This window comes from Mastigoproctus giganteus, chromosome 12, assembly GCF_048544385.1.
Source record: "Mastigoproctus giganteus isolate SK-2022 chromosome 12, ASM4854438v1, whole genome shotgun sequence".
In the NCBI taxonomy this organism is placed as follows: domain Eukaryota; kingdom Metazoa; phylum Arthropoda; class Arachnida; order Uropygi; family Thelyphonidae; genus Mastigoproctus; species Mastigoproctus giganteus.
In genome coordinates this window covers 146,152,417-146,175,086 of record NC_143586.1, presented here as the reverse complement: position 1 = coordinate 146,175,086, position 22,670 = coordinate 146,152,417, and the positions used below count along the sequence as shown (strand labels likewise).

The 22,670-nt window shown below is 36.0% G+C and overlaps 1 protein-coding gene across 4 annotated transcripts in view; it reads right to left on the bottom strand.

The window, feature by feature from the left end:
- LOC150077487 (LITAF domain-containing protein-like) overlaps window positions 1-22,670 on the bottom strand; it is a 103,330-nt gene that overhangs the window by 9,245 nt on the left and 71,415 nt on the right. For all 4 annotated transcript variants that reach the window (XM_090386392.1, XM_090386395.1, XM_090386394.1 and 1 more), the window contains one exon: window positions 10,195-10,269. In XM_090386392.1, the coding sequence (XP_090242518.1) occupies window positions 10,195-10,269 (75 nt within the window). The remainder of the gene's footprint in view (window positions 1-10,194; window positions 10,270-22,670) is intronic.

Genomic DNA, 22,670 nt, shown 5'->3' with positions numbered 1-22,670 from the left:
TACTAATATTAAAAACAATTAACTCTTAATGTTGGTTTACAGATTATAAAGGCTATTTACTACATAGAATTTGCAAATCCAATGTTACAACAAAGAATGAAGTGGACCAAGGAATGGAGTTTATAGGATGTGTACATTTAAGTCCTATTCAGTGACTGCAAATCTTGCAATGTGTTCCATTCATCTGAAATGCTTAACATCATTGTTGGTCATCCATATGGGTGGGCAGACTGCACATACCTTAGCTTCTAATGTGTTGGTATGCAAACTTATGTAGCCCTGAGGAGTGTTTGTCTGTCTATTCCTGCAGAAGTGTGGTTAGTTGTCATTATTACTGAATTCAGTTTGTGTAGCACAGATGCTACATCTTCTGGATGGAAGTGGAGTAGGTGTAGGGATACCACAATGAAGGGTATCCCTATCCCCACTCCAACTTTTTGATCTGTGAAGAGGGATCAGATGCTCTGTTTCTACCAAACCCATTAACAACTTTAGTGGTTCCCACCCTCCAAGATGTGAGGACAATATTCCATGACAAGGCAGATTTGTGATTAGTACAATCAACAGTTGTTTAGAAGTAATGCTGAGATTAAAAAAGAAAAACCGGTTTTCTTGAGATGCAGAGGATGAAATATTTCTGATATGCTTATGACAAGAAAGTTTAGAAGACAGCTATCTCCAGTAAATTTGTGTGTCTAGAAAACTGAGTGTTGCCGAAGTTGAGTATGGGAGCAGAAACTTTTTTTTTTTTTTTTTTTTTTTTTTTTTTTGTGAGAAATAAGATAGGACAAGGTTTCAAAAGGATTGAAGTTAATCAAGTTTGCTTTCTCTCAATGGAGAATTACCTGAAGATCAGTATTTCAGAAACTAGGAATGGACAGGAGAAAAAAAAATGGGTAAAAAACAAGTTATTTTTGCATAAATTAATGCATAATTTTAAATACATAAATTAATGTTATTAGTGGAATCCACCAGAGTTCAATGTTGGGCCCACTGTTGTTTTCTATATTTATTAGTGATAATGATGAAGGTACAGTGGTACCTTGGTATAACATGGGTTATAAAGTTATCAGGCGATAACTTTAATACACATGTTATAAGCAAAGTGCATCATAGCCAAAAAAAAAAATTTTCCCAATTTTTCCCAGTTTTTTTTAAAAATAAATACATATTTTATTTACTAATGTTTTATAAGTATACAGACTAAAAGACAAAGTATTAGAGGTTATATCATTCCCTTTACATTATACTAACACAATGCTGTTAAGGACATATTTTACGCATCCATTCTGAAATAGTCGTGTAATTCAGTTTACTAGAACTAATTAACAGCATTTTTTCCGTACATAATTCTCAACAGTGGTCATATACAATAAATGAAGATGTTCAGTATCACCTTGATGTTTTAACCTTTATTAATGTTTTCAAGCACTTTGTTAATTTCTGGTGCTTTTTCCTTAGAAGGGTCATTCACATTATCTTCTGAGTCACTCTATATGTCACTGGCCTTTGTTTTTCAATTGTCTTCCCACTGTTCACAGAAGCTGAGATTCTTCCTTGTTCAGGCAGTGTGCAACTGGAGCTTCCACATCCACCTCAATCCAAGCAGTCAGGTCATTTGCTCCAAGACTGCCACACAAAGTACATTACAAGCAGAATTTGCTTCTTGTTCTGAAATTGCTGCTAATTCAAGGTCATTAATAGTGATCTTGTCTTTTCCAATACATTTTTTCCAGCAGTTTTCAATTGCTGTTGGGCTTACTTTCTACAACACTAATCCAATATTGTATGCAACATCTTTCACTGTTAAAGTTTTTAGAAATTCTCGAACATGAATTTCTTAGTTCACAACTCCAGCAAGTAGATGACCATGACAGCAGGTTTTGAAGGCTCGAATAATGCCCTGATCCATGGGCTGAATTAACACGGTTTTGTTCCTTGGCAGAAACTGCCATTCTGACCTTGCCATCATTTGATTTCAGAACATCAGCCAAAGGATGACTGGGCAGTGATCCAACAGTAACAGAGCCTTTTCTTCAAGTTTTTTGGAAAGGAAGTAGCATCTCACTGATGGTACAAACTCACTTTCAAACCATGACGCAAAAATATCACTCATCATCCAACTGTTGGAGCCATTTTTATAAATTACAGGTAGAGATTTCATGTTGATGTGCTTAAAACACCAGGGACTTCGACTTTTACCGACGTTCAGTGGCTTTATCTTGTAATGCTCTCTTTGTCAGTTTTTATGCCCTCTTTGTTGGGTGCCTTTTTAATATCCAGTGGCTAGTTCGGGAGAAGTTCATAGTACAGCACTGTTTCCCCACAGTTGTACAACTGTTCATCAGCGAATTCACCATCTTGAATCACATTAAGCAGAAATTCAGGAAATGCTTCTGCTACTGTAATGTCACCAAATGCAGATTCGCCTACAAGACTAACCTGGGATATCCCATGACATGACTTCCATCTCTAAAGAAGCTTTAAATGTGTCATCTCTACCAAGTAGCTTATGAAATTTAAGTACCTGTGCTTATGTATATCTTAGTGCACTTGCATCATTTATACACAGCCAATTATAGATTAGCAAATTTGCAATAGCGGCAAGTTACATCTCAAATTGTGAATACCTTCACGACGAGTTGCCATGACATTGCACTACTTCGAATAAGTAACACTTCACCCGAAGGAGAAGACTTGTTACTTATTCTCAGTGGATACCACCACCCAGACGGCACCATTTCAAGGCTATTTAGCCCTTCTTCGGTGAGATGTAACTTAAACGATGCCACTATTGCAAATTTGCCAATCTATAATTGGCTGTGTATAAATGATGCAAGTGCACTAAGATATACATACTCTAACTCTTTTGCAGCTTGAGGCATAAGCCCTTGATGCATTAGAGTCTTAACTTATATCATACACCATCAGGCATCTCTCATATTGTGGAGATATACTTCACAACTGTTTTTGTCATCATTACATCACTTGGGTACCTACCCACCCACCGAAGAAGGGCCAAATAGCCTTGAAACGGTGCCGTCTGGATGGTTGTATCACTGAGAATAAGTAACAACAGTCTTCTCCTTTGGGTGAAGCATTACTTATTCGAAGTAGTGCAATGTCATGGCAACTCATCGTGAAGGCATTCACAATATGAGATGTAACTTAAACGATGCCGCTATTGCAAATTTGCTAATCTATAATTGACTGTGTATAAATGATGCAAGTGCACTAAGATATACATAGTATAACTCTTTTGCAGCTTGAGGCATAAGCCCTTAATGCATTAGAGTACCTGTGCTTTCAAAATTACTCCATTTATTGGTACTCCTTCACTACGCTTCTGTAGAAACCACTTATATAAGCATTGGTCCACATTCCTGTTTTCACAAAGTCTAGTTTTCTTTTTTGAAGCCTACTTCATCTTCTATGGAGCCTACGAGTGAACACAGTTTTTCTTCCTCTTTCATCCAACCACGAGTTGTTCCTTCTGGAATTCCACACTTGCGAAATATACTGCAATTTTTTTCACCACTCTTAACTCTTTCTATAATCTTTAACTTTTCTTCAACTGTAAAATATTTTAGTCTGCTGGCCATTAACTTCAATCCTACTGATTTACTAATTCTGCTGAGTATTTATTTCTGATTCTCAAGAATTTACCATGTATTGAGAAAACTACATCAAACCAAAGTGTCCAGACCATCAAGTGCTGAAGTGAAGTCACATAATTTCTCCATAACTCACTCATCAGTTCGAACATATTTTGTCTAGTTTAGCCCTTAGCAGTTTTTGCTATCCCAGGTGTAGCTTCTAGTCAAAGAAAGGATGTCATGTGTTCACAAAAATTTACTTTGTAACTAATGTAACACACTTGATTAACAGTAGCTGTATTTGCCTCCAGAGGTAGCTGTTTATAATCAGCATTCCACTGATAGATATACAGTAAACCCCCGCTATTCGCGGGGGTTACGTTCCTGAGAAATGTCGCGAATACCGAAAACGCGAATACTGAGTTATTGCTCCCATAGTAATAAAGGGGTTCCGTTCCAAAGTATGAGATATATAAGAAAAACTAGTCTAAAATTTTGTCTATATGTATTATATGTACCTTCATAACATGACTATGTACATAATAGACAGTACATAGTGAAATGCAAGCAAATGGCATCGAAATGAAAATAAGAAACAATTTAATATTAAATGTAATATTTATTAGAAATTTCAAACCAGCGCCTTTGCTAGCAAAAAAACTTATCCCCCCAGTGCTATCACCAGTTTCGCTAAAGTGTTGATAAAGGAGTTTTGCCTTTTCACGAATGATGAGTGAACTTAACAGAATTTTATTTTGAGTTCGGTCTTCTATCCACAGATTTAAAGCTTTTTCCATTTTTTTTTTTTCTAATTTAACATCACGAGTTACAGAGCAAATTTTCGAAGCAATTAGCGCTTTTTCACGGACACTACGGCGGATTTTTTCTTCCGATTTTTGGATTGATCGTGCCGTTGACTCATTGATTTTATAATGTTTTGCCACTGAAGAGAGACACTTTCACCATTAGAAATTTTATCTAATAACTCAATTTTATTCGCTAATGTCATCACCTTCTTTGCTATTTTCACATTTCTCTTGTTATTCGTAGCCATATTTTTGTAGGGGTTAGAAAGAACTTGTCCACAATAAAGTCACTTTCCTTCCGTTAAAAAACTCGAAAAGGTCGTTTTACACTGCAAAACGGTAGATTTGTCATTTTTGTAAGCATATCAATTTATAAATTGATAATGGCTGCAGTTTACCTTTTACTGAAAAAATATTGCGCATCAAGGGAAAAAATTAAACGCAAAGGTAAAAAAAAATGATAATAAGATCAATTTATAAGCATATAAATTAAAAGCAAACGACGAAACCTTGCATGGCAAGCGCATAACACATACCGAACAAGGATTAGCGAGAAACATCCACGCTCGCGATTTTGTCAACAATCTCCCCCCACCCACTGAGCGCTGTTTTGACCGGCAAAGATAATTTTAGCCACGCTCATGTTTTTTTATGGCGGAAAATATTCATGGCGCTTTAAAATTCACATTTTTTTTAGGTTTCATTTTATATTAAATCGGCGATCGCGAATACGCGAAACCGCAAATACAGATACCGCGAATAGCGGGGGTTTACTGTACTCTTTTATTGCATCTCTAACTGAGGGGAGAAACTGGGTGTCTATTAAGGTTATTATAATAATAACAACCTTAATATAAATATCACTATTATTATAATGTTGGAGTGACATGCTGCATAGTTTATCTTTATCTAAATACTTGAAATGAAAGCACTTCACCTATGTGAAGTTTACAATCTGTCAGTTTGGTCTTTGATGTTTTTTGATTATGCAAAAGCAGGCCTATGATCACTGAATAAATGGAGGAGAAAATTTCCATGAATTATAAGTTTAGACTATTAGTAATAAAAAAATTCTAAAATGTAGAATCTGATTATTACTAACACCATCAGCACTTCACCGGTGATAATAATTATTATTAATTACTATCACAAGTGAAGTAGTTTAATTTCAAGTACTTAGATAATTAACATTAACTGCAAACTTGAAGGGCTATTAATGAGCATTCCCACCATCATGATGCAAGATGTTGTTGTTTGGTTTTTAGGAGCATTAGCAACTAAGGCCATATTGCTCTGGGAATATGCAGTGGTCATTCCTTGACCTTTCCGCATCCTCCGTATTTGGTGGTGACGGGCTCGAACCCCGGTCTAATCAAGAAGCGTGTGCTACGCACTGTTGCCCCTTCCCACCTGGCTACATGATGCAAGAAGAGATATGGCTGGCACAGAATGTCTGGACTTCTCTAAAATTTCACACTTCACTGAAGATAATTACATCTTAAATGATAATTCAGTAAAAATAAACACAACAAACATCTGGTTACCCAGTTTGAACAGATAAATGTTGGTATATAAATTAAAATCAAATAATATACTTTATTTCACTTTAAAAGGTTTTTTTTTTTTTTTTGGCTGATATTTTTTTGCACATGTGATGTCTGCAGTTTTTAATTAACAGTTTTTATAACTGGATGGTACATTTTACTAACTTTGAAACTTAGAACAAGCCCTACAAAGAATATAAAATCAGGTGAAATAAAATACCTTAAACTTGAATTGCTAAACCATATCTCCATGTCCCCATATAATATTTGGTATAATAAAGCATAAAATAATTATACTGGTTTCAGAAATTAATCACATATTCTGATTGTCAAAGTAACTCACATCAATTGTCACTCTTAGTTTAGAATATATGATTATTCCTAAAACTGTTGAAGGTAATATATTATTGCTTAACACACTCACTGCATCAATGCATATAAGCATTCAATAGTAATCCAAGTGCTGTGCTGTTATAACACATGTTACAGCACAGTACCCAATGTTATTATGCATAAAGGCACATGAAATGGACTGCTTAATTGTGCCAGCACAATGATTGAACTCTGGGATATTAGCATCAACATTCATTTTTTTATTTCTTGGTATAGGAATTTTTTTCCCCTTGTGTTGATGTTAATTTATGTACACAGAATAAGCTTCCAATAAAATTTGAGTTTTGTTCTGATTTAGCGCTCAGTCCAAAAGTAACCGTTCACTCTTAGCTATGAATTCTAAACCTACTTTTCAAGCATTATTTTCAATTTTTCATAATGTTGACTATTTCAGAATGCTGTTATTTCTTAACATTCCAAAAATTACTTCCCATTGAAAGGAGTTCAAACATAGGGGCCAGCGAACACGATAATAAAAACAGGCTGTGCGTAAATTTTAAAATTGCACCCTTTTATTGCTGCAAGTTTATTATTATGAAAGTAAATTTTTTTCACCCTTGCGATTCTATGTCTTGACTGTGCAATCCTGCTGCGCTGAATAAAAACCTAATATGTTGCTTCCTGTTCATGCTCAACTCTCTTTCCAGTAAAGCAACCCATATTGTTACTTCAGATAAGAAAAAATTAGGGAATAACATTTTCTAAAATTGTTTCTGAGAATTTCTATATTTGATTCTGTTTTGCACAGGTATTTTTTAAGAAAGAAACCAAAGCAAATGTAAATAACACAACTGTCATTTACACTTGCTTTGGTTTCTTTTTTAATGACTACTTAAGCCATATAATTTAAGACACAGGAATTAATTAAATAAATAGAGTAACCCATTTGGTTACTACCATATTTGATGGCATATCAGATGCACTTTTTTATTCAAAAAAAAAAAAAAAAAAAATGCCTTGAAAAATCGCCCTGCATCCTATATGAGGACATGAGCCCTCGGAGCAAGCAGGCAGTTTGTATTTTGCACATTCTGTCAGAATATATTCATTTCTGAAGGATAACGGGACACCCTAGAGTACTTTGGGATGCAGAGGTGTTTGGAATCAGTTCCAAAAAGTTTCGAAAGCCAGGGAACACAGCAAAAGCCTTAGAAGGTGATGGAAGCTTCAAGATTCTTCTCCAGGTTTCTCAATAGTTTGCCAATCCTTTAAAAGGTGGCACGACCAGTGGGCCACTTAATTCTGTGCGGGCTTTCGTGACGTTGAGTGTGTCTCCATGTACGGTAATCACAACAATGAATTGTAATCATTGTGGTGACTGAAATAAAATAATAAAGAACAGTGTTAATTATATACTAGTTGTTTTTAATCAGAACCCCGTTTCATAACAATATTGTTTAATCTTGGCGTTTGACATTATTTTAAAGTATTTTACCCTCAGAAAATGGCTGCAGGAGAAAAGAGGTTGAGTTACACTATCGGATATAAACTTAACGTAATAGATCACACTAAAAAACATGGTAACATAGCTGCGGAAAGGTTTTTTTTGGCCATCACCTATGGAAAAAATGATACACGTCTGGCAGAAACAAGAAAAAGAACTTCAAGCTGCTAAAAGTAAACGTAACTTTCATCGCCCCATCCACACTGGCCAGAACTTGAAGATGTAAAAAAGTGGGTAATAGGTGAAAGGAATTTAGGAAGAAGTGTTTCTACCAAAATGATTATGCATAAGGCCAGGATTTTAGCAGAAGGGCAGGAAATTCAAAAATTTTCTGGAACAGAAAGTTGGTGTTACCAACTCGTGCAAAAGCATGGTTTATCAATGCATACAAAAACATCAATTGCATAAAAATTACCAGCAGATTATGAAGAAAAAAATACTGGAATTCCATAAATTTGTAATAAAGGCACAAAAACAAACTTCTTTTGAAATTGACTAAATAGGAAATATGGACACGGTCCCACTAACTTTTGATGCACCATCCAACAAAACTGTGAATATCAGTCTAAAATGGTGTCAATAAAAACCACTGGGCATGAGAAAACACATTACACAGTACTTTTGGCCTGCTGTGCTGATGGCACAAAACTACCACCATTTTTAATATTTAAAAGAAAAACTCCACCTAAGGAAAAAATTCCAGAAGGTGTATTTGTTCATGTTCATCTAAAAGTGTGGATAGATGAATATATTAGTAAAAATAATAAGAGGAGTTTACCTCAATATAGTGCGTAGAACACTTCCGTATGATACCCTCCAGAAATTAAAACGAAAAAATCGACAACTTACCGGTACATTAGAGTAAAATATAAATAATTAAATAATCAATTTAACACAATTAAAAATCAAATTAACGCAATTAAAATAATCTAACGAAAATATTCAAAACGATTTTCCTTCCTGGAATTTTCATTCCTGTGATCACGACATACGGTCGAAAAGCATTGTCAGCTTCAGGAAGAAAAATCGTTTTGAATATTTTCGTTAGATTCTTTTAATTGCGTTAATTTGATTTTTAATTGTTTTAAATTGATTTCAATTGTGTTAAATTGATTATTTAATTATTTATATTTTACTCTAATGTACCGGTAAGTTGTCGATTTTTTCGTTTTAATTTCTGGAGGGTATCATACGGAAGTGTTCGACGCACTATATTGAGGTAAACTCCTCTTATTATTTTTACTAATATTATTATCAACGTAGAACATATTGAGTAGTACAGCTCTGATTCATACTATCTAATAGATGAATATAGTATGAATTTATGGCTTCAAAAATTATGGGTAAAGCATCCTGGTGGCCTCTTAATGAAACCATCTCTTCTCATTTGGGACCAGTTCAGAGCCCATACAACTGAAGTTATTAAAATGAGGGTGAGGGAATTGAATACACAAGTAGTTGTCATTCCTGGTGGACTGACAAGCCAATTGTATCCTTTGTATGTGTCCATAAACAAGCCATTTATGGCTTGTTTATGGACACATCCAAAAACAGTGGAACAAATGGACAGGAGAACACGATCACGACCTCACACCCACAGGAAGAACAAAGAGGCCCACCACTGCACGAGTGTGTGAAAGGGTTAAGGAATCTCGGAGAAATATAAGTGGTAAAATAATTATAAAGTCTTTCAAGAAGACTGGAATTAGTAATGCCCATGATGGCACTGAAGACGTTGCGTTATTTGAAGACAGTGATAACATTAGTGAGGAAGAGTTTTTAGGATTTGAAGGCGATGAATTTTGTGGTTTTCAAAATGACTCTTATTTCTCTTTTAAATTGCTGTATTAGTAAATTAATAATAATAATTAAATAATGTATTATTATATAGTATTAGTATTTTTCTCCTAAACATGTGATCAGATAGGATCACATTTCTTTTAAATTGCTGTATTAGTAAATTAATAAAAATAATAAAATAATGTATTATTATACAGTATTAGTATTTTTCTTGCTGTTCTGATCACGTTTAGGATGAGCTTTTTTCTACTATACACATTACAATAAATATTAAATGCCTAAATACACTAAAACTTTTTTTCCTTAATTTTCCTTTCTAAAATGGGAGTGTGTCATAGATGCCCATTCATCTTATATGCTATCAAATACGGTATATGTAATTTAGTAATATAAACTAATTATATTCATAAAGTAAAAGAAGGGACAAAGATTCAGTTGTCCTTTCATTGAATTACACACCCGAGTCTTTATGTGTTGCTTAATGATCTTTCCTACTGATTTCATAATTTGACTGCAGGAGAGAAGAAAAGAAGTTCAGTGCTACACTGAATTTAAAAAACCCTGAGCAATGATAAAATAAAGCTTTTCTGTGTAATAGTAGTAATACTAACCTGGAGCACCAGAAGGAGATCCAACAACTACAGTCTGAGCAGCAGTAGGAGGTGGAGGTGCTGGGTACCCCGAACCTATAAAATAAGTGAGAATACACTAAGAAGTTAAGTCAACTCAACGTTATTTTATTAAAAATAAAAAAATATAAAATAAAAAAACATGGTAATTGAGCCAAAGCCTCTTGCTAAATTCCATACAGGAATTTTGAAGTAATAATATCAACTGCATTTTATACCAAAATTTTTTTGCATATGAAGTACATAGACATCTCCATATAAGCCAAAGACAGTGTTATAAAATTTATCTTTTGTCCCTCGAAGAAGAATGCTCCACACTTACATTATGCACTTCATGGTTAAGCAAAGGTAAAATAAAAAAAAAATTGCAAAATTAAATTTTTCAAAAAAATGCCACCACATTATGGCAGTCTCCAGGGTCATGGAATGAAGTGGCTATATCAGATCTGTCTTTATTTGCACACATATTACGACTAGCTTTGGTTACTCATTTTTCAATTTCTATAGAAATATCAATTAGTCTCTACAGCCAAAGCTAGAGGGAAAGCATAATAATAATAAAAAAAAGTCATCTGGAACAGCCATTACAGCAAACTCAAGTTACATGAAGTGTAAAAATCCCTTGATTGTTTAGCTTAATTCTTAATAACGACTTCCCAAAGCAGTCCAATATCATATTAACATTATGATATTGGACTGTCTGTTGAAACCCAGGAAAATTAAAGGCTTTAAGTTATCTGTGAGATAAACTTTTATCTATATATTAAATAATTAATTATATATGTGTTAACAGTGACTGGAAGTGAAAGCAAAAGATCTAATCTTCTATTGCATCAACTTAATTACTTCATTATTCTGGTTTAACTCCTGCACACTTGGTGCTTTCCCTTCAAGAATTTCTTGCAAAACACTTCATCACTAGTCTTCCAGCTCCATGTGATTTTTTTTTTTCTTTTGTTTCCTAAAGTTTTAAGTTACCCTTGAAAGGTCACAGATTTGCAATGACTGAAGATTATTCAAAATGCTTCAGGAAATTCCTAAAGAAGTTTATCAGGAATGTTCCCAGAAGTTGAAGAAGTATTGTAATCGGTGCACACTCAAATGCAAAAAAAAAAAAAAAAAAAAACACAGTCGATCAGATGTGTGCTTGTTTAGAAGACTTTGCCAAACATGTCAAAAACTTTAAAAATATTAATGCCAACTGTTTGGGTTTCACCACACTCCTCTAGTGAATGTCTCCAAAGACGAGTAATATATGCCAATATATTATCAGTACATCAATGCTGATAGATCTACATTGGCAGTCATTGATCAGATGGAAGGTTGAGATAGCTTATGAGTTGGCAAGTTGAATAAGACACCAGAAATCTACAAAATACATGCATGAAGCCCCATTATCAGAGTGAAGCAAGATTTGAATCTATTATGAACCATGCTGCTATAGAAATATAAGTTTATCACCATTAAATAAAATATTCATCAATGCAGCAATAATTTAAACAGAAAAAGGAACAATTTCATAGGAGAATAACATACATTCAAATTTTTATTAATTGTTGTTGTTGTTAATTGTTGATATTTTATTCTTAAAAAATATCAAAATCAAAACTGTTGTTTTTATGTTTTGAATGTAAGAAGAATGCAGGTAAGGATTCATTCATGTAAATCACTGACAAAGAAATGTAAAATTAATAGAGGTTTAACAACATGCTGATTTCTTGGCCTATTATTAAATTTCAAACATTCATTCCAATACTAAAACTGCATTCATTCAATTTAGCCAAAGGCTGCTGTAGATGGCCGGTAAAGTGCATAGGTGGAGAAGTACATGTTCTTTGAGTGACCATGGTACAAGCTTACATGACTACTAAACACAGTAATTTTTTGTATCTTCTCTATCTTTTGAACTCCTCTGATTTTATGTGGCTATGATGGAGTATAAACAAAAAATTTATTTCATTCCATTTCAGCACTGCTGTTCAGACTTGGCTTACACCTTGGAAATACATATCTGAAAAGGGAAGAACTCATCTTTTTTTGTTTTCACCTGGTTAAAATCAATATTTTCTGCCAATTAACATTGCTATGAAGAATTATCAAAATGGCAAGAATGGCTTAGGATATTTTGTTATTTCATACTTCGTTCTGCACTTGTTAGTTCACAAAGGTCCAGTGGACGTCTACTATTTCATAACGGTAGGTTCTCACACTGGAATTATCATTCCAGTTTGTGAGATCTGATCTGTAAAATATCTATTTCTTTACCTTCAATGACATTGAGAACTACTGGAAACTTTGTGGGGTTTTTTTTTGTGAAACTGATTTGTTTCACTTTAGTTCAAAAAACTTCTCCAAGTATGGTTATATGTAAGTTAAATAATATGGAATAATATATAATTTGGAAATATTATTTGTTAAATATTTATCTTAACTTATTATTTGTTAAATATTTATCTTAACACTTTCAAAAACCCAGCGGGCTGACTAGCTATCTATGAAATTCTGTTAGGAGTGAGTAGGCTTTCGACTGCCATAAGGAAACATGCTTTGGTCTTACAAATCATGACAAAAAAAATCTGCAGGCTGCCAAACTATGCCTGCAATTTACCAAATTTACACATAATCATGGCTGATGAATTTGAAGTACTGATTAAGTCTTTGATTGCAGCCATTGTAAAATTATCAGAGACACGTGTCACTCAGACATAAGGGATGCAGAATTTGAATATGGGGAGTACAATTTGTAGGGAAAGGATGGATAGGACAGGAGGAGACAGTTATGCTCTTAGTTAAGAACCATATTAAATCTAAGGCAGTGTATCCAGTGGACACAGGTGGCTAGTGCAATGCTGAGTCAGTCTGGTGTGACATAAGCACTGGGGAAATAAAAATGAGGGTAAGAGTGTGTTATAGGCCTAATAACACACTAAATAGGACTGTGATGAGTATAAAAAACAAGTGTATAGACAGAGCAAGACACTAAATAGGAATGTTTTAAAAATGGAGGATTTTCTAGATGACTGGACCGTGAGAGTTGGTCACTTACAGAGTAGCAAGACTTTTGTGGATTTATTGGATGGTTGTTTCCTACACCAGCATGTTGGATAGGCAACAAGAGAAAGCAATACTCTATCTGATTATTGGCAGTGACCTTCGTGTATTAAGACTGCAGATAAGACCCACTGGGTGGCAGTGATCACAATGTATTGATATGGAATTTACTTAAAAATGTAACTGCCAAAGGCAAGCAAACAGCATTTGCTTCCGCAAAGGTGACTATACCAGTCTCAGACAGTTTTAAAATTCTATGCAGCAGGACCAACTAATGAAGTCACATACAGCAATTTCTAAATGGAAAGCATTCAGGGATGCAATCGTAAAAGCTACCAGGCTTTTATACTGACTAAGATATACTGTTTAACGCTTAGACCTAAATGGATATCAGATGAACTGAGTGTGACTATCAACAAGAACTGGTTCTCTTGGACTAATGTTATTAGCTGAATTCTCCAAGGTTCAGTGCTGGGCCCACTGTTTTTTTTTTTTTTTTTCTTTCTATATTATTAATGATACTGATGAAAACAGCTTAATGTTTAAGTTTGCAGAAGATACAAAGGTTGGAATGGTTGTTAATGACAGTAATCAAAGCTACTGAAACAAAATTGAGACCAATTAGGCAGATAGGATGAGAAATGGCAGTTGAAGTTTAACATTGAAAATACATACGGTAGAAGAAATCCTAATCCCAGATTAATGTACCCAACTATGTGGCAACTACACTCAGTATATTTATATTTTACTCAAATGTACCGGTAAGTTGTCGATTTTTTCGTTTTTTCCGTTTTAATTTCTGGAGGGTATCATACGGAAGTGTTCTACGCACTATATTGAGGTAAACTCCTCTTATTATTTTACTAATATTATTATCAACGTAGAACATATTGAGTAGTACAGCTCTGATTCATACTATCTACTCAGCATAGCAGAAAATAAAAGAGAGCTGGGGGTAATTGTGCAATCAGATATGAAGTTCTCTGAGTAGTACAGACAATCTGCCAGGGCAGCCCATAGGGTTTTTGTCAATGATATACAAGAATTTTTCTAGCAGGGATAATGAGGTGATTATTCCACTGTATAAGCAGTGGCAGTGACCTTCGTGTGGGGAAATAAAAATGAGGCACCCTTTGCCACTACTACTTCTACTACTATTTTTTGGGAGGGTAAAACTACACCTTTAAGAGATTAATTTAACTAAAAAGTGTTACAGATGTCTTCACTATGGCCATACTACAAGGCACTGTAATCTAAAAGAAAGTATTTATTGTCAATGTGCTGTTGTTGTTGTTGTTATTTGGTTTTTAGGAGCATTAGCAACTAAGGCCATATTGCTCCGGTGCGGTGGTCATTCCCTGACCTTTCCGCATCTTCCGTATTTGGTGGTGACGGGCTCGAACCCCGGTCTAATCAAGAAGCGTGTGCTACGCACTGCTGCTCCTTCCCACCTGGCTACGGAGGCGCCTATTGTTGTCAATGTGCAAGAGGCAGACAGTCTTACCAGGAATGCTCAGAGGATGTAAAGCCAACTTGTACTAACTGCTTAGTTAAGAATTGTTCTTAACTTTGTATCTTTTAATACAGAGTATACAGTGCCCTTTAAGCCGGAACAGTCCAGACATAATTAGGAAAAGAACTGAAGGCTACTGCGTTTTTTTTTTTAATCCCTCACTTTCTACATAGAGTGAAAGTCAGTGCAATTTATGACCGGCCTAGTTCCACGTGCCAGGGATAGCAAAAAGTTGGTGGCTCACTCAACACAAACAACAAAACCTAACATTACACTATGATATATCTACAACACTTCACTAATCATCCTTTATCAGTACAGTATAAACATAATAGACTGCAGAGTTGCCATACTGTTGGCTGGGGCCACGTAACACAGTATGTAAAAATAAAATGTCCTTTCTGTACACACTGAATTCACCATATACAAATATAATTGCAGCAGACAAAAAATGTGAAAATTGCAATATACTTATGAAGCTTGATCTTGACTCTTCAACAATCTACCATACATTTTCAAAGCCATTCTCAAATATATCTATTCATGATACAGGCCTCAAGTTTTGCATCCACATGGATTAAAGAAAGTCTTAACCAAAGTTCAGAAAGTCTTAATCAGGAATCATGCTTACAATATTAACCAGATTTTTGAGAGTAAATTTTTAAATACAAAATTAAGTAACTGATGCATAAATGACTATAAGAAATTGTAAACCTGTATATTATAAGCAAAAAAAAAATAACACTTGAACAAGCTGTGTAATGGATAAAAGAGTTTCACGTGTGTTTTAATTATTTTGAATATATAAGTATTCAAATAAAGACAGAGATGATACCACTCCACCTTCCTTGATTCATCATTATCATCTGTCATCGTTCCGCTATTCCAAATGTCGACATAAAAGGCATGTCACATGAAAGAGAATTAAGTGATCAAATAAATTAACCACTGAGCATTAAATTGGAACCTTATTTTTGACACCTTTATAACTAGTCTTCACAGAATTATGCAATCCATTAAGATCACAAATATCACAAACAAATCAATCACAGAATTCAGGATAAAGTAAAATGATTAGCCTGAATATGTATTAAAGAAATACATCAGATGTGTAATCATTTTACCAACTTTTAACATTTATAACATGCATCTTTAAATATCTTTGAATACAGCCAACTTTTCAAAAACGTTTATTACTAACCTTGCTTCATGTTATGTCGACTGTGTGTTAGACTATTATGGAAAAGGAAACACTAACAAGAAACAACTGCTTGAAATAAGATCATTTGTTTTCATGTCACGTACACAAAAGACTTATGGCTAAAGTTTTCTCAAATAAAACATTTCTTGTACCAGCATTTTCGGCAGTGGTAGATTCTGCATATGGTCAAAAACAATCACCCCCACTTCATCCTTTTCCTTACACAAAGTCAATAGTTCCTGTCATTTCTTGTAAAATGTGCTTGTGTATAATTTTTTTTATGACATTGCCACAAGTTTAGTGTTGTTTAAAGAAGGCAATTTGATTTAGGTTTCAAGTTCCTTGCAACTTCAGCAAACATCCACCTGAGGCCTTCCAAACCTATACTCATGATTTCCACTATCGTATTTACTGTAGAAACTGTACTTGATGGTAGTGGCAAGAACAGGGTATTTAGTGCAGCAGAGCACCATGTTTTCACTCACATCAAGGTTGGCACTAAAATATTTTACCACTTTACTTATGAAGCATGATCTTAATTCAACAATCTATCATACATTATCAAAACCATTCTCTTTTGCACAGTTCTCATGCTTATTTTTTAATAAGCATGAGAACTTATTATTTTCAATAAGCATAAAAGAGCCTTATCTTTTACTGCACAGAAAACTGACAATGCCTCCTCTCTCTCTCTCTCTGTGTGCGCGTGTGTCCTTCAGTACAAAGTAAGTGAAAATACTGTCCCACCATTTTTGGGTTTCTTTCTTAGAACATGTGAGCTATATTTCTGTACTTATTTAAGTTTTGTATCAATCCCATAAGAAATGGGTCTTGCTCATTTTTGGCCATCCACTGTATAAAGTTTGTCAGAAAGACATTTTCTTCAAAGGTAACATTCTGTGTGCACTTCCATTTACAGAAACCCTCCACCTCTGTATCTGATTTAGCCACCACAGTGAATCCTGTCTCACATGCACTTCTCTGTGAAGACTTTTTTGAAACTCATATCTCTACATGTGGAGGTTTCAAACTCCACTTTTCCTCTTGAGTGGCATTTCACTTTGGTTTTCACTTTCATCACTTCTACTGCTAGATATGTCTCAGAGAATGGAAAACTTATTAATATATAAACAATACTGCCGTTGTGACAACTCAGCAGAAACTGGTTCTCGCTTGACAACAAAATGCAGAAGTACACAATCTAGTGGTAAACAAAAATGTCCGAAGAAGGGAATAAGCAGTGGTATGCTGGTATTTAACAACTTAACCCCAGGGCCTCACATCTGGTGAGTATGGCCTTGTCAAACCCAGGGTCCTGAGCTGGGTATCATCATTCTTCTCTTTCTTGGTGATTCCTTCCTACTTCTCTCTCCCTCTCTCAGGGTAACTTGGGAATATTTTTTTTTGACTGGTGTAGCATAAGCCTCAGGCTTCCTTGCACTATACGGCTAATAATAATAATAAAAACTAGCTCACACTTTTTTTTTAGCAACCCTTGCCCTCTTTGGAAACTACGTAGCAGTTTCAACCTTTTTGAGAATTACAACCTCCCAAAAGTATAAATAAATTCCATTATCAGCAAACATCCACTTAATGGGGCAAAGGTCGATGACGTTGTAGGGCAGTTATCATCCTTTAAGGGCAGAAAGGGTGATATTGTTGTACACGTTAGCACTAATGATATTAAGGGTAGGAGACCAGCAGAATTATTAACAAGTACAAGACGATGCTGAAAAAAAGCTGTGAGTTAGGGTTGAATTTGAAAGTGTCTGCAATTCTGCCCAGACACGATAGGAGGGAGTATATGATGAGAGCCTTGTCGATCAATTCGGCCCTGGAGAGATTGCACAAGGCTCAAGGGGTAGAATTTTTCTCAGCCTGGTCTGTGCTTGTTAACAGGAGAGACTGCTTCTACAGGGATGGGATACAATAAATAGAAAGGGTGCAAGAATATTTGCTGATGCTATCGAGGCAGAGTTAGGCGGGTCAAAAAACTGCTAGCTTGGGGGAATACACAGACTAATAGATTAACAGTAGCTGCTGGAAGAGGTAAAAGTGATTCTTACACTAATTCTATTGAAATGCAATTGAGCAGCAGCCTGGAAAGCAAGGCAATGGGAATTTCCAGGACTCCAGGGAGTCATAGTGGAACAAGTAAATACATGATCTGTGTTAGGGTGCATGTGTACTTGCATGTACACCAATTCTAGGAGTATAGTTAATAAATTCGATGAGCTTGAAGTGCTAGTCAAGACATCAAAGGCAGATATTGTTGGGATATCAGACATGGTGTCACACAGACATAAGCAGTGCAGAACTGGAATTTGGGGGGTACAATGTGTACAGAAAGGATAGACAGGACAGGAACGGAGGGGGGGTTATGCTGTTAGTTAAGAAACACACAAAATCAAAGAAAGTGCATCCAATTGTTGTGGGTGGACAATGCAACGTTGAGTCTGTTTTGTGTGACATAAGCACTGGGAAAGGAAAAATTGAGAGTAGATGTGTGTTATAGGCCTAATGAATCTGATGAGCATAATGAGCAATTGTGCAGAGAAATAGAGTGGGCCAGTAAATTAGAGTGTCTTATAATGGGGAATTTTAATTTCCCGGATATTGACTGGAATTTGTGGGTTGGTCACTCACACACTAGCAAGGCTTTAGCGGATTTATTGGATGATTGTTTTCTACAGTAGCATGTTCGGGAGGCAACTAGAGGGGGTAATACTCTTGATCTGATTATCAGTAGTGATTCTTCATGCATCAAGAATCTGCAGATAAAGGAACCACTAGGTGGCAGTGATCAGAGTGTGCTGAAGTGTAATTTACTGAAAGAGGTAACTACCATCAAGGGTAAAGGGAAAGGTTTTGCTTTCGTAAAGGTGACTACTGTGGTATGAGACAGTATTTAAATTCTATACAGTGGAACCAACTGATGATGTTACCAACAGCAAATTCAAAATGTGAAGCATTCAAAGAATTAATCTTGGAAGCTACTAGGCTTTTCATACCAACAAAGAAATATTTTTCAAGAATTAGGCCTAAATGGATGGCAGATGAACTAATTAGACATGTGACAGAGAAGAAAAATGCATGGGATACATTTAAATTAACACGTGACACAGAAGTCTATGATAGATATAAGCTGGTCTATAATCAAGTTACAAAGGAGGTTAGGCAGGGGAAGGCAGATTACGAGAAATCTTTCGCAAAGGATGCAATGAAAAACAGCAAAGAGTTCTCTTTTACTTATGTAAACTCTAGAAGGAAGGGGATGAATCAGATTGGTCCATTTGATATCGATGGTTCAACCGTTGGTGATCCTGCTCAGGCAGTTAAACTAAATGAATATTTTGCATCTACATTCACACATGAGGAGTTATTCAGCGAGGGGAATGCCAGAGGTGTATTCAACTCTGGCAGTAAGCTAGATAATCTTGTAATAAGAGTAAAGTGGAGGAGAAATTGTTGAAGATAAACACAAGAAAGGGACCTGGGGTGGATGAACTCTATCCAGTTATATTAAAGGAGGCGGCAAAGGAAGTAACCAAACCCTTAGCCATAATTATGAGAGCTTCCCTGGACTCGGGAGGTACCCATGGACTGGAGATGTGCAAATGTGACCCCAATCCACAAAGGAGGATCAAAGGGAGAGACAGGTAATTACAGATCTCTTAGTTTAACTTCTGCTCCAGGGAAATTAATGGAGGCACTGGTTAAAGAAGCATTGCAGGATCATCTAGACAAAACTCCAGTTACAGCTCGGACATAGCAGGTTTGTTAAGGGGAAGTCTTGTCTGACTAATTTGATTGGATACTATGATGTAGTCACAAAGGAATTGGATGCAAAGAATAACTTTGATATTATATATTTGGATCTTAGAAAAGCCTTTGATACTGTTGCACAGGGAAGACTGCTGCACAAATTGGGAGCAGTGTGGCATTGGAGGCAAATTGCTGCTATGGATAAAGGGATAGTTGAGTGGGAGAAAACAGAAAGTAGTAACCAATGGACACTGCTCTTCATGGACTAATGTTATTAGTGGAGTCCCTCAGGGTTCAGTGTTGGGTCCATTGTTGTTTTCTGTATTTATAAATGATATTGATGAGGGTACATCAGGCTTAATATCCAAGTTTGCAGATGATACGAAGGTTGGGAGGGTTTTTAATGACAGTAATAACAGTACACTGCTGCAACAGGATCTAGAAAGTTGAGCAGATGGGCTGAGAGGTAGCAAATGAAGTTAAACATTGACAAATGTAAAGTACTACATATGGGAAGCAGTAATCCCAGAGTAACATATCAATTCTGTGGTTCCACACTGACAGTGGAAGAGAATGAAAAGGACCTGGGGGTAATTGTGCAGGCAGATATGAAGTTTTCTGATTAGTGCAGACAGTCTGCAAGAATAGCTCATGTCTTGTCAATGATATACAGGAATTTTTCTAGCAGGGATAAGGAGGTGATTATCCCCTTGTATAAGGCAATGGTCAGGTCCACACCTTGAGTACTGTATACAGGTCTGGAGGCCTTATTTTAAGAAGGATGTAGAGCTGTTGGAACGAGAACAAAAAGGGCAACAAGATTAGTGAATGGAACAAAGGGTTGCTCTTACAAAGAAAGGCTTAAGTTTTGCAAATTACAGTGTCTGGAGACTAGGCACCTGTGAGGTGATCCGATTGAGGTGTATAAGGCCTTGAATGGTTTGAGCATGCTCAATGCAGATGGGATTCTTCCTCTTGCTCAGAATAATTGCTTGAGAGGGCATAAATTCAAATTGAGGAAAGATGGTTGTACGATAGATGTGCGAAAGTTTACCTCTAGCCAGCAGGTGGTTGATTGCTGGAACAAACTTCCATCTGTCGTAGAAGTTGATAGCTTAAATAGATTCAAGGCAGAACTTGACAAACATTTGGAGCCAGTGGATGGGTAAAATAAGGTTTTTTTTTTTTTTGGTTTTTTTTGGCTGATGCTATATAAGCTTGCTTTCTTGCATCATGTGCCTTTGCTAATGCTAATTTTTCCTGGGCCACTTCTTCTTAGGGTAATGACCTTATCAGATTCATGCAAAATCTTTGACAAATGTCGAGCATGGTAATGTTATTACCTTAAGAAGAAGCAGCCCAGGCAAAATTAAGCGGATGTTAGTTAGCATTAGCTTTAGTTGAGGCATATGATGCAAGAAAGCAAGCTTATACAGCATTAGCCAAAAAAAAAAAAAAAAACCCTTCCCATTTCACCCATCTGGTCACTCCAAATGTTTGTCTAGTTCAGCCTTAAATTTATCTAAGCTATCAACTTCCACAACAGATTGAAGTCTGTTCCAGCAATCAACTACCCATTTGCTAAAGGCAAACTTCTGCACATCTATTCTACAACTGTCTTTCCTCAATTTGAATCAATGCCCCTTCAGGTTCTTAGTCTGAGCAAGTGGAAGAATCTCATCAGCATTGAGCCTACTCAAGCCATTCAAGGCACCTGCAAATTGATCCTTAATCAGATCACTTTGCAGGTGCCTAGTCTCCAGATGCTACAACTTGCAGAACTTGAAGTCTTTTTTCATAAGCACACATCTCTTTGTTCCTATCACCAATCTTGTTGCCCTTCTCTGTACTCGTTCTAGCAACTCCACATCCTTCCTAAAATGAGGGAGCCAGACCTGTATACAGTACTCAAGGTGTAGCCTGACCATTGCTTTATACAAAGGGATAATCACCTCCTTGCCTCTGCTAGCAAAAGTCCTATATATTATTGACAAAATTCCATGACCTGTGACCTGCTCTGGCAGCCCGTCTGCACTGCTCAGAGAATTGTGCAGTCTGCTTCATAGCTTGACTGCACAAATACCCCCAGGTCTCTTTCAGTCTCCACCTCCCTGAGTGCAGTACCACAGAGTAGGTACTTTTCACTTGGGTTACTGCTACCCATATGCAGTACTTTGCACTTGTCAATGTTAAACTTTAGTTGCCACTTCTCAGCCCATCTGCCTAACTTTTCTAGATCATGTTGCAGTAACATACTGTCTTTAGTGTCATTACCTTTGTATCATCTGCAAACTTGGACATTAAGCCTGATATACCTTCATCGATAAATACACAAAACAACAATGGGCCCAGCACTGAACCCTGGGGGAAACCCCCACTAATAATATTAGTCCACGTAGAGCAGTGTCCATTTATTACCATTCTCTGCCATCTCCCACTCAACCATCCCTTTTTTCATTGCAGCAAATTACCCTTAATGCCATACCTCTCCAATTTGTATAATAGTATCAGCTTTTCTGAAATCCAAGTATACGATATCAAAATTATTTTTAGCATCCAGTTCCTTTGTGACCACATGAAATTGAACCATCTATGTTAAGTGGTCTAATCTGATTCATCCCCTTTCTTCTAGAGTTTACATAGTATCCAATCAAATTGATCAGACTAGACTTGCCCTTAACAAACCCATGCTGTGTCTGAACTATTGCTGTTGCCTTGTCCAGGTGATCCTGTTTTTAATAAATGGAGTCATTGGCTAAAAAGGATTGCCTTGTCTAGATGATCCTCTTTAACCAGCGATTCATTTATTTTCCCCGGAACATAAGTTAAACTAACGAGGTCTATAATTATTTGTGTCATCCTTTGAACCCTCTTTGTGTATTGGGGATACATTTGCACATCTCCAGTCCATGGGGACCTCCCCTGACT